The 12,527-nt window shown below is 40.4% G+C and overlaps 1 protein-coding gene across 1 annotated transcript in view; it reads left to right on the forward strand.

Moving 5' to 3' along the window:
• Nucleotides 1–12,527, forward strand: part of Dennd5a (DENN domain containing 5A) — a 67,637-nt gene that overhangs the window by 14,213 nt on the left and 40,897 nt on the right. Inside the window, 1 exon segment of the mRNA XM_032892923.1 lies at nucleotides 11,838–11,909. Within this exon segment, the coding sequence (XP_032748814.1) occupies nucleotides 11,838–11,909 (72 nt within the window).

Consider the following 12,527-nt stretch of genomic DNA (forward strand, 5'->3'; position numbering starts at 1 on the left):
GAGGGGTCCAGCCCCTTGTGAGTGGGGATGCCTTTCAGCTGATGGTTCTGAGTTCTATAAGAAAGCAGGCTGACTGTACATAGGGAGCAAGCCAGTAAGCAGTCTCCTTCCATGGCCTCTGCATCAGTGCCTGCCTCTAGGTTTTGAGTTTATGTCCTGACTTGAGTGATGAACTGTGATGTGGAAGTGGAAGGTCAGTAAACACTTTCCTCCACAAGTTGTTTGTCACAGGAATAGTAGCCTTAATTAGGACAATGCTTCTAATGTGTTGTTGCTTTTAAAGAACATTTCCAAGCTTGGGGAAGAAAATTGTCTGAATTTAATCATTAGAGAAGCTGAGTCCTCCCTTCCCCTCCATTCCTTACAGTTTTTACATTTCTTTGTTAATTACTTGTCCAGGTGTTTTGTTCACATTTTTATTGTGGTTTTGATCTTTTTCTGATTGATTTATTTAAACTTTTTGTCAGGAATATTTTTTCCTGTATGTTTCAAATATGTTTCTACACGTTAAAAATGATGACTAGGAGTCTTCAGGGTAAATACATTTGCTTTCAAGTCTAATGACCTGAGTTTGATCCCCAGAATTACATAATGGGAGGAGAAAACTAACTGCTTCAAGGTTGTTGCCCCCCACGCTCCCAAGCAACAGCAACACAGACAGAGCTGAGTCTGGTGATACTTTCCTATAATCTTAGCAGTTTGGGGAACTGAGGTAGGAAGCCTGTAAATTTGATCTAAGTTAGGTAACATAGTGAGACTCTTACATTTTAATCGAGTTATCTGGATATATTTGTTATAATTTCTCCTTTTGTTATAATTTCTCATTACTTTTAAGGGGTGCCTTGGGGAAATTGAGTTGGGATGCAGTTTAAGGGTAATTAAAGCTCTCCCTTACTTAGAAGGCAAGTGAATTTGTTATGGGAGTGGGGAGGGTAAAGGAATGTGGTTTGGAATGGGTATTAGTTTCCTGTGGGCTGCCAGATCAAATGGCCACAACTGTCCAGGTTTAAAACAGTACAGTCATTCAGGTCCCCCTCTTCCTAGAGGCTGCAAGTTCATGATCCAGGTTATCAGTGGGCACAGACTCCCAGAGGCTCTTAGAGAATGATTCCTGATTTCTGCTTCTAGTTTCTGGTGTCTTTGGCCATTCTTGGACTCTGACCACACCCCTCCCATCTCTTGTCTTCCTGTCCCCGTATAGTGTGTCTCCTTTATTGTGTTGTCTATAGGGATTCACATTGCCTGTTGAATCCACCCAGCTAATTTATGTTGATTTCATCTCTACATCATGATTATGTCTGTGTTATCCTTTCCTAAATAAGATAGCATTCACAGGTGCTGGGAATCAGGATGTGGACACACCCCCTCAGGATGCCAAAGGCAGAGCTTGAATTGTGTCAGTTGTGACCAAGAAATAGAGAGGAGTAAAGGAGAGTCTAGGACAAGAGGTCAGGGAAAAGGAGATGTGGGCTACCTGTGCCTTACTGTTACTGTACTTGGTAAATAAGAGATAAATGGGATTTGAGAATAGATAAAAATGACATAAGGCAGGCGGTGGCATTGGCGTATGCCTTTAACCCCGGGAGGCAGGGGTTCTGAGTTTGAAGCCATCATGGTCTACAGAGTGAGTTCCAGAACAGCTAGGGCTATACAGAGAAACCCTGTCTCAAACAACCTAAACTCGAAGCAAACCCCCCAAACCAATACAACTTAGGCCTGATTTTGTCGCAAGCAATATAACTCAGGTAAAAGTCAAACTCGTGTGAGTTAGACCATCATGTATTTCCTTAGCAACCTCAGTGATTTAGGGAAAAAGTCAGGGACTGTTTTTATTGTTGGTAGCTGTCATCACAATCATCGCTAAGCCTAGATTTATGCTCTATCTTTTAAAGCAAACAGGATTTGGAACCTATGCAGGAGAAGCAAAAGCAGGTAGAATTTCTGAACCTCATTTTACAGACTAGAAATCGTGACTAAGAGCTCTCTGAGAAACGTGTTCAAGTTCTTGTAATTGGCTTGTACAAATAAGACTTGAATTTGGGGTTCCTTAACTCTTTAAAATTATTATTTATTAAAATGTAAATGACTTATTTTTAATTACAGATATATATGTGTATACACATACACGCACACTCACATTCACATGTGTCATGTGAGTTCGGTGCCTGGAATCAGATCCCTTGGAGCTGGAATTACAGGTAGTTGTGAGCTACCTAAAGTGTGTTCAGGGACCTCTTCAAGTGCATACTTTTAACCTCTGAGCCCTCTCTCCACTATACTGGGGTCCTTTAACTCTCGCGACTTTTTCCCCCTAGAATATGATGTGTTTGTTCCTTCAAAGCTGAGGTGGCTCCTAGGGTCAGAAGGAGACATTATAACCTGGAGCTTAGATCTGTTACCTGAGTCTGTGGGTTAGAAACCCAGCTCCCCCTGTTACTGTTTGCATGCTGTGGGGCAGTTTGCTTAGTTTTGGTTCAGTTTCTTAATTTGTTAGATAGAGTCACACCTATGATAGCTTGCACGACTATCATAAAGAAAGGTGGAGATTCACATGTAGTAGGTCAGAATCCAGAGTTGACTCTCATTTAAGTCAAAAAGCCATTGAAATAGATACACATTAAATGTATACTCTGGTAGTATTTTGGCAACTTGAATATAGCCAGGTTGCCAATACCTGAGAATCTTACACTGCATTCTTTTGTAGTTTTTGAAATAGCATTTTCTTCTCCAGCTTAGTTTGGCTTTGAACTTGCTTTGTAGCCCACGTGGGTCTCAACCTTGATACTTACTGTCCTGCTTTAGCAGTGGTGTGTACCACCACACCCAGTTCTGTGGTTTGGAGTCTTTTTTCTTTCTCTGGCAGCATCAGGGATTGAGCCTAAGGCTCCCAGCAAGCTAGGCAAGTGCTCAGCTGCCGAGCCACAGGCCAGCGCTGGGGTTTGCAATGTTTCTGGACAGTTATATTTATTTGTAGTTTAGATTGTTTATCCTCACTTTTGTATGCTTTTCCATTGTTTTCACTTTGCCACATTTTATTTTTGAATTTTACATTTGCTAGGCACATGGGTAGTTTTAGGCTTTTGAGTATTGATATTTTATTAGGATTTATGTCACACATATTTTTGTATAAATATGCCTTTAGACTTTTTGGTAATGTATGTAGGAGTGGAATTGCTGGGTGTTGGTATATTGACAATTAACATTAGTTGAGTCTTTTTGTTGTTGATTCTGTTTTTTGAGACGGGGTTTCTCTGTGTAGTACTGGTTGTCCTGGAATTTGTCTGGACTAGTGGGCCTCAAGTCCCAAGCCCTAGGATCAAAGGTGTGCGCCACCATCGCCAGGCTCAGAAGAGCCGTCTATAGCTCTTGTAGTGTGCCAGATGACATTCCTGCTAGCCATGTGTGACATGTAGCCCTCATCTGTACACACCTCTTCTCTTTTCATTTTGGCCATTGTTGCAATTAGGTACACTACTATTTGGCTTTGTATGGTAGCTTTAAAGGAACTTGATAATTTTGCTATTTTTGCTTTTAGGTAGACTTAAAATTTTTCTTAAATATTTACTGGAATTTGTGCTATGCTCTCGGTTGGAGTCTGTAGTTTATATTGCAGGTATCTTCCAATCCCTGCTTTCTGACTCTAGTGACTTTCAAGGAACAAAAGCATTACACTGTGATGCTTATCATTTTTCTCTTTTTCTGTGTTACTTTGTATCTTTTCGATGATTACAAGGTAAGGAAGTACTCTATGTTCCTTCTAAAAGCCACATTATTTTACTTTTCATGTAGATGGGTAATTCAGAGTGAACCCTTTAAAATACTGTGCTGTGACTATTCTGTTACTGGCTGGATTACTTTGTTGTTGTTGTCTGTTGTTTGTTATTCTACAGAGTGAAAGAACCATTTCCAACTCACTGCTGGACTTGAAACACAGGTTTCCAAAAGACTAGTGCAATGCTTTAAATGAACATTTTGTAAAACAAGTACTGATAGCACCAATTCATAAAGTTTTAGTGGTTAGAAACTCTGCTTTAGAAAGAATAATATTATAAAAGATGGTAAGAACAAAGAAGCTTTTTTTTTTTTTGTCATTGAGGGCACATTAACACTTGTTTTGTTTCTTGTTGTTTTTTTGTTTGTTTGGTTTTGGGTTGTTTTGAGACAGGTTTTCTTTGGGTAGCCCTGGCTATCCTGGACATCTAATCAGGAGCAGGAGTACATGCAGTCAAGCACATCCATTGCAGTTGGGTCAAACTGACTGTTTAGGATAGTGTAAACGTGTGACTTGTCATTCTATGTAACTAGTAGCCTCCAACATTTCAGGATGTATCTGTCCTTGGGCAAGGGGCTTATAGGTTAGAGGTACTTTTGTTTCATGTATCTCTTAGTTACAGTAATTAAAACTTAAAATGCTGCATTCTAGAGGGATTCTGAAGGGATCCTGGTCTGAAGAAAGGAGTGCTGAGTAGGAAGGTGGCCTTGCTGGGTCCCTCTCATCTGATCACCCTTTCATCTGTATAGATTTCCATTCAGAACTGAACTGAAGCATAAAACCAGACATTTTATCCTGGATTTTTGGGTATTCATTTCTTTCTTTCTTTCTTTCTTTCTTTCTTTCTTTCTTTCTTTCTTTCTTTCTTTCTCCCTTTCTTCCTTTCTTCCTTTCTTCCTTTCTTCCTAAGATTTATTTATTTTATGTATGAGAACACTGTAGCTGTTTTCAGACACACCAGAATCGGGCAGCAGATCCCATTACAGATGGTTGTGACCACTATGTGGTTGCTGGGAATTGAACTCAGGACCTCTGGAAGAGCAGCCAGTGCTCTTAAGAACTGAGCCGTCTTTCTAGCTCCGGGTATTCATTTCTAAAGGCTCCATGTCACAGAAAACTTGTTTAGATATCTTTGTTAATGTTTGTAGGCTCAACTAGTAAGAGTTCATTCTGCTTTTCAAAGATCTGAGTTTGGTTCCTAGTACGTCTGTCAGGCGACTTGCAACCTTCCTATAACTCCAGCTTTGGGGGATCTTACACTGTCTGCTGGATACTGTGGGTACCCCCCCCCCCCCACACACCCACTGAAAATTTTGGTTTTGGGGAAAGGGTTTTTTTCAGCTTGGGCTGTCCGGGAACTCCCTCTTTAGCCCACAGGCTGGCCTCAAAATTAGAGATCTGCCTGCCTTTGTCTCCTGAGTGGGATTAAGGGCTGGAGAGATGGCTCAGAGGTTGAGAGTACTTGCTTTTGCAGAGGACATAGGTTCGGCTCTCAGCACCCACATGGTGGCTCACAACCACCTGTAATGCCAGTTCCAGGGGATCTAGCACTCTCTTTTGGGAACTCTGGAGACTAGACACACAGATGGCACACATACCTATATAGGCAAAAATAAGTTAAAAATTTGACTCCATTTTTCTTTATTAACTTGCCCGTTGGAGAGGTCTAAAGGCATGACCACGATTCATAATAGTAGCAAATTACAGTTATGAAGTAGCAACAAAATAATTTTATGGTTGGGGTTACCAGGAGGAACTGTATTAAAGGGTCATAGCATTAGGAAGGTTGAGAATTGCTGACTTAGGAGATGACGTTCCAAGTATATTAGAAACTTTTTGGTTATCTTCAGTGATACTGGTAATTTGAGGCACAACTTGGGCTATTTGAGACCATGTCTCAAAAAAGAAATAAAAACAAAATAAAACTCCACAAAAAACAAAACAAAAACAAAACAAACAAACAAAAAAACAAAAAAACCCCCAAAAAACAACAAGTTTGTCCTTTAAGTAATCTGAACGATCCTGTAATTCTCAAACCAGACCACTTTGTAAAGAAACCTATCAAGATGTGAGGTCTGTGACTTGAGTTAAGTCAGATGCCTAAGATGTTAAACATCAGGCAAAGCTAGCCCAGTACAGCGGTCATGTGACAAGGAAAACATACTGAGAAAGGGAGCAAGCAAGTCTGCCTCCAGGGAAAAACACCGGAGCAACAGACGGCTCTTTTGATTTTCCTGGGAAAGGCCTGGTGAGCAGCTTTCTTGGGTTAGTGCCTGAGAAGGGGTCTCTATGGCCTTTCTGGAGTTGGGGGTGGTTTACCGCCTGCTTCTGGGTGTTCTTGAATGGCCCCTGAGCACAGTCAGATGGGGATGTAGGCAGTTTTTTGACCCTGTCTCGAAAAAAAAAAAAAAATTGCTCAGGATATAAAGAAAGAAAAAAAGATGACATATGACCCATTCTCAAAAGAGGAATCAACCAATAAAGAACAACTTTGAGTTGACCTAAGTATTTGGGAATAAAAAAGATTTTAAAACAGCGTATGGTATATAAGATATATAGGTTCTCTCTTCTAGGATTGGTTAGTTAGCTTTACTCCATGTTATTGCAAATTTATTTCACTTTCATGTTGAGGGGCTATAAGGGAGCGGGGAAGCTTCTGAAACTCTCAGCCCTTACTGTGTGTGTTGTTTTTGTTTTTCTTTTCTTGGGACTCAGTCATGCTTTATAAAGCACAGATTGGCTTCAAACTTGTGATAGTTCTGGTTCTGACCCCAAATGATGGACCATCATCCCCCAAGTGGGGAACCACACTTGTCTTGAGTATATGTTTCTAAGGTGTCTTTACTTAAAAGGATACCTAATAGTAATCACAAGGTTAATTGTCATTTTCTTCTGTTTCACACTGTGCCCCTGTACAGACAGATGACAGGAAGTGCTGTTTGCTTGACGTGGGGCTCAGAAATTATCTAGATGACAGGTATCATTGAAAATTAGGGAACAGGCCTATTGAAAACAAAGCCACTGCTTCCTTTTATTTAAAGATTTATTTTTTATTTTATGTATAGGAATGTTTTCCTGGCATGTATGTATGTTTACATATGTATACACTGCACACAGAGATCATATGAAGTTGTCTGATTACCTAGAGCTGGAGCTAGGATAGTTGTGAGCCACCATGTAGATGCCGGGAAGGGAACGGAGGGCTCTGTAGGAGCAGCAAGTGCTCTGAACCCTGGGGCCATCTCTCCAGCACCCAGCTTGGTTCTTTAGAGTCTTATTTATCAGATCCAAGCTCTGTGCATCTTAGCGAACATCTATTTTATATTACATTTATTTAATTTGTTTGGAGAAATTGATTTTCTTTTGCAATCGTTTGGATCTAATCAAACTCATCATCAGGTGTGGCAGAAAGTGCTTTTATCTGCTGAGCCATTTGCTGGCCCCCAAAATATGGACTGCTTCATGATTTGCATGTCGTCTTGCATCCAATCTTCTCTCTGTCCTCCAGATTGGATTGCTGTGTTACTGTTTTCAGGTTTGCTACTTGTCATCTCCTGTCTGCTCTCAAGCATGGTTATGCAATGGTGGTGTCTGGCCCTCTGTTGAGATCTGTTCATAATGACTATAGCTGTTTTAAAATCTTTTCTGTTTCCGATACTTAGGTCAACTCAGGGTTGTCCTGTGTTGGTTAATTCTCCTTTCGAGAATGGGCTGTGTGTCATATTTTCCTCTTTCTTTATATCCTGAGCAAAAAAAAAAAAAACATTTTTAGGAGACAGGGTTAGAAAACAATCTAATCATCCTAGCTAGCCTAGCACTTGCGGTGTAGACTAGGCTGCTTTTGAACTTGCAGTGATTTTCCTGTCTCTGACCCTCAAATGATGGGATTCCAGAAATGTACTGCCATATGTGGACTTGGGACCCTAGGCAGTAAGTATAATGTATTGACAGACTGTGGAGTCTGTTACCTTCCTTCAAAGGGCATTGTCTTTGTGTTTATATTGTTAACTTTCCCTGAATCTTGTTTCTTTTAGTTTGACCTTGTGGCGTCTATTCGGGGATTGGCCAGAAATGTGTGCAGAGTTTATACACAGGTTTTGGGTTCCCCTTACCTAATTCTGTTTAGAATTTCTTGTCTTGTCTCTCTAGCTGCTGTCATAGTCTCCCGGTTTGCCCTGTGGTGAGACTGCAAGGCTGGTGTGGGTTTGCTAGCGCAGATGCCTTCTATGGCACAGTGGGACAGCTGACTGGAAGCTGTAGACAAAGGGAAGTTTACCAGAGCCTCTACCTTCTGTGAAATATTAGTTCTTACCTGGTCAGTCATGCATGCTTTTCATTCTCCAGTATTTTCCAATAGTTTCTTACTTTGTTCCTTCCTTCCTTTTTTTTTTTCTTCTTTTTTCCCTTTTTTTTTGGAGCTGGGGACTGAACCCAGGGCCTTGTGCTTGTTAGGCAAGCGCTCTACCACTGAGCTAAATCCCCAACCCCTGTTCCTTCCTTTTTTAAAGTTAAATTTTGTCGAGTTCATGGTTGTTTGCAGGAAAACTGATGTGGTAGGAGCCCTTCTGTCAAGACTATAAGCAAAGCCTCTACCTTCTGTCTTGTTTACCACTCTTAGAGGAGGTGGGATCTGCAGACTCCTGCTATAGCCAGCCTTATTCAGAACACCAGACAATATTTACTCAGGGTTAAGGTGAGTCACACAGAAAAGTGTGTGGTCACAAGGATGATCTTGAAGTTCTGATCCTTCTGCCTCCTCTGCCTCTCAAGTACTGGATTACAAGCGTGTGCTCCTATATCTGTCTTCAACAGAGGCTTCCAAAGAAAGGAAAAAGGAGATGGCTCAGGTTGAGGGCACTGACTGCTCTTTCAGAGGACCTGGTTTGATTCCCAGTCCCCATATGGCAGTTTACAACCGTCTGTAACTCCAGTTCCAAGGGATCTGACTCACTCACACAGAAATATATGTAAACAAAACACCAGTGCACCAAAAAAAAAAAAAAAATTAATTTTTTTTTTAAAAAAGGAAAGAAGAAAAGACTATCACTTTAATTTGAGCCAGCCCCAGCTTGGAGAGCAGTTATGCAGTGGTGCATGTGGTTTAGTGTGGCTGCTGAGGTGGTTGTACAGTGGGATGTCTCCTTCCCAGAATAAGAAAAATATCTGGACCTGTGATTCCTAGCTTTTTTGAGTTCTGGAACTTAGAATCTGATGGAAATTATGGTTCCCTTCCCAGAAAAAAACACTCATGTTTTCATAAAAAAAATTCACCCCCTCCATTTAGGGTTATTTAAATCAAGCTGCAGATCAATAGAGGTACAAATATTAATTTATGTTTTGGCTCGGCCAAAGCAGAAAGATTTTATAACCTATTAGACGCCCCAAGGCATGTAAAGTTTAGTTAGGGTTTCCCAAAATGTTTTTCTGTAGAGACCAAAGTCTCTACAAAAGCACCCAACGGGGTTGGGGATTTAGCTCAGTGGTAGAGCGCTTGCCTAGGAAGCACAAGGCCCTGGGTTCGGTCCCCAGCTCCGGAAAAAAAAAGAACCAAAAAAAAAAAAAAAAAAAAAAAAAAAAAAAAGCACCCAACATTTAAGACGCTGCTAGAAATGGGGCTAAGGGTTAGGTGGTGGTGCGTGACTGTAATCCCAGCACTCAGGAGGCAGGGACAGTTGGATCTAAGTTCAGGGCTACCCTGGTCTACAGAAGGAGGGGATTTAGTTTTAGTTTTGATATTATAGGTTTGTTTGTTAGGTTTTTGTTTTTGTTTTTTTGTTTTTTTTGAGACAGGGTCTCATTCCTACAATGTGTGAGTTTTCTAGAGATCTACATAATGGCGGATTAAATGATTCTGTACATAAGTTTCAGGCAGTGGTTTTATGTTTTTCGGTTACTAATTTTTTACTGCTGCTTTTAAAAATTCAGCCCTCCTTTAAAATACAGTAATCCTTTATTTGACATTAAAATACACTTATTTCTAAAAAATATATAAAATGTTTATTTTATATAAAATAAAAAATTTATATAAAATATTTTAAGATTATGTTTTAAAGTGTTTTGTCTGTCTGTATGTGTACTGTGTGTATGCCTGATGCCTGTGGAGGCCAGAGTAAAGTTTTAGGCCCTCTGGAACAGAAGTTACAGATGGTTGTGAACTGCCTTGTAGGTGTGGGAAGCAAACCCCACGTTAGCCTCTGAGCCATCTCTCCAGCCCCGGCTCACTCTTTACCGTCCGGGCTGCTGTTGCTTCCCTTTCTGTCCTTTGTTCCATTGCCTAGTGCTCATCTTGTTTTAGGGATACCTTGTTGCCATTTTAGAACAGCTCTGTCTCCAGAAGTATTTAGTTTGGACAGTGGTAGCCTCCCTGAACCCTGTGTATGTTCAGAAATTTCTAGATAAGATAAGAATAAATGAGCAAACTTAGCAAGTTTTAGAAGTTTAAAAGACGAAATAGTTATCTCCTCTCAAAACTGAAGGTGGGTAAAAATACCTTCTGAGATTTCTGACTGCAGACAGGATCATTGTGTCAGCTGCTTGCTGCTGGATTACTTTATGCAGTAAGTTAAGGCCTGCATGGGTGGATCTCTGCAGGTGCTGTGGAGAACACTGGGACTCACTCTGTGGAAGCCACAGGCCTTTGTTGTAGCGGTTGCCAGCTGCCTGCTGATTGTGTTAGTCTTCCTGAGTGGAGATTACTAAGTATATTTTGAGAGATGAAATGTACTCAAAAAGAAAATTTCGGAAGAATCTATTGGGCAGAAGGAATATGGAAGATGAGAGAAATTGAAAGTGTGGTTGGAACTCACTTTACTTGAGAAGGAAAGTTGTGTCTTGACAGAAGTTGAAAATTAGAAGAAATGTGCTGCTGCTTCTAAGTTTAGTCAAAAACTCAGAGTGGATGAAAAAGATTTTTATTAGAAAGCAGTGTGTCTAACTCTCCATCCCTTCCATGGCCTCCTATAGCCTGGACTAGGCCAGATGATCTTGTACTTACAATTTTAAATTTATTTTTATGTATGTATATGCGTGTGCCTGTTTGTCTCTATGTGCACTATGTGCTTGTAGTGCCCACTGAGGCAGGAAGAGGGCATCAGATCCCCTGGATCTGGACCTGAGGTGGTTGTGAGCTTCCTGATGTGGGTTCTGGGAACTGAACTCCTGTCCTTTGGAAGAGTAGTGTATGCTCTTAACTGTTGAGCCATCTCTGTAGTTCTGACCTTCTGACCTCTTGCTCTCACCTTCAGAATACTGGAATAACAGATATGTATAGGTATGCACTGTCATAACTGGTTTGAACATGGTGCTTTGAACATGCTAGGCAAACCCTATCAGCTGAGCTACATCTCTAATACTAAAAAAGAAGCCCATGCAATGTCTGTAGGATAATTTATGGGAGGAGCTTAGGTCTATGCCATTCTGTAATGATGAACAGTGTATCCCTCTTAATGTTGCTGGCCCCTGATGGGTATGATAATGCATGATTTTAATTTAATTAGAGCACTTGATGAGAAGCAGAGGCAGGCAAATCTTTGTGAGTTTGAGGTCAGCTTGTCTGCATAGCAAGTTTCAGGACAGCCAGGGCTATGTAGAATGACTGTCTTAAAAAGAAAAACAAACCAAAGACCATATATATATTCCTCTGAGTTCTGAGCTACAGGTAGGATAGAATTGTGTTAGCTAGTATGCACAGACAGACCCCCGTGCAGTGTGCTACCTCATTCTCCTGAGCTCTGAGATAACAAGTAATGGCCATCACACTCAGCTTTGCAGTCAGCCTATTTTGGAATAGAAAATATGAAAGAATATTGTGTAAAGTAAGGGTAAGTATTATTTTGTGATATTTTTGTTTCAGGATATATATATTCACATATATTTGTATGTGTATATATATGTATATATACATATACAAACATACAAATATGTGTTTATATATATACATATATACACATACAAATATGTGCTTATTGCTTTGTGACATAAAATGTATTTTGTGCTGGAGTCATGGTCAAAAAGTTTGAATAACACTGCTTTATTGTAATACTCTGTTATTTTATTTATCATATAGCATTATGCCAGTACATTCAGGCTTCTAAAGCCAGGGATGGTGCCAGCCCTTTCATTTCAAGTACGACTGAAGGTAAAAACCAAACCAAACAGCACAACCAGAGCTTTCCGGTTCTCAGTCTCTCCGGTGGCATTTTAACTCTTTGGCCTTTTAACCATCTTGTGCCTTTTTGAGCAGTAGATTTCTCAGGTTTTCGTCTCTCTAGATGTCAGCTTTTTTGACTCCTTCCCTCCTCACTTTAATATTATTACTTCAGCATATGCTAGTGTTTTTATGAGGAGACAGGGAGAAACTAGGAGTTGTAGGAATTTCAGACTCTGAACTAATAAATTAGCTCGTGTCCCCGAAGTCTTCTTAATATCTCCATGTTTTTATTATCACAGAATTGCATAGCATACTCTTAGAGTGTTTCCAGTTGATTTTAGGCAAATTGAGTGTGGCTTTGGGGGGCTGGGGCTGGGTAATCCTCTTTCATTTCTTGTACGTTCTCTGTCTTTTACAAGAAAATTAACCATGGGCTTATAGCAGTGACTTGGTGAAGGTAGTGTCCACTATTAACTGCGCTGCACTTTTCAGCTTCTTATTGACATTAGTAACTTTTGATGCCTTTTCTACTTAGGTGGCTGACATACTAACCCTTTGCCTTCATTTCTGCTCCTTGCTGGACTGCCACACTTTATGTTCATGATC

This window comes from Rattus rattus, chromosome 2 (assembly GCF_011064425.1).
Source record: "Rattus rattus isolate New Zealand chromosome 2, Rrattus_CSIRO_v1, whole genome shotgun sequence".
Lineage (NCBI taxonomy): Eukaryota > Metazoa > Chordata > Mammalia > Rodentia > Muridae > Rattus > Rattus rattus.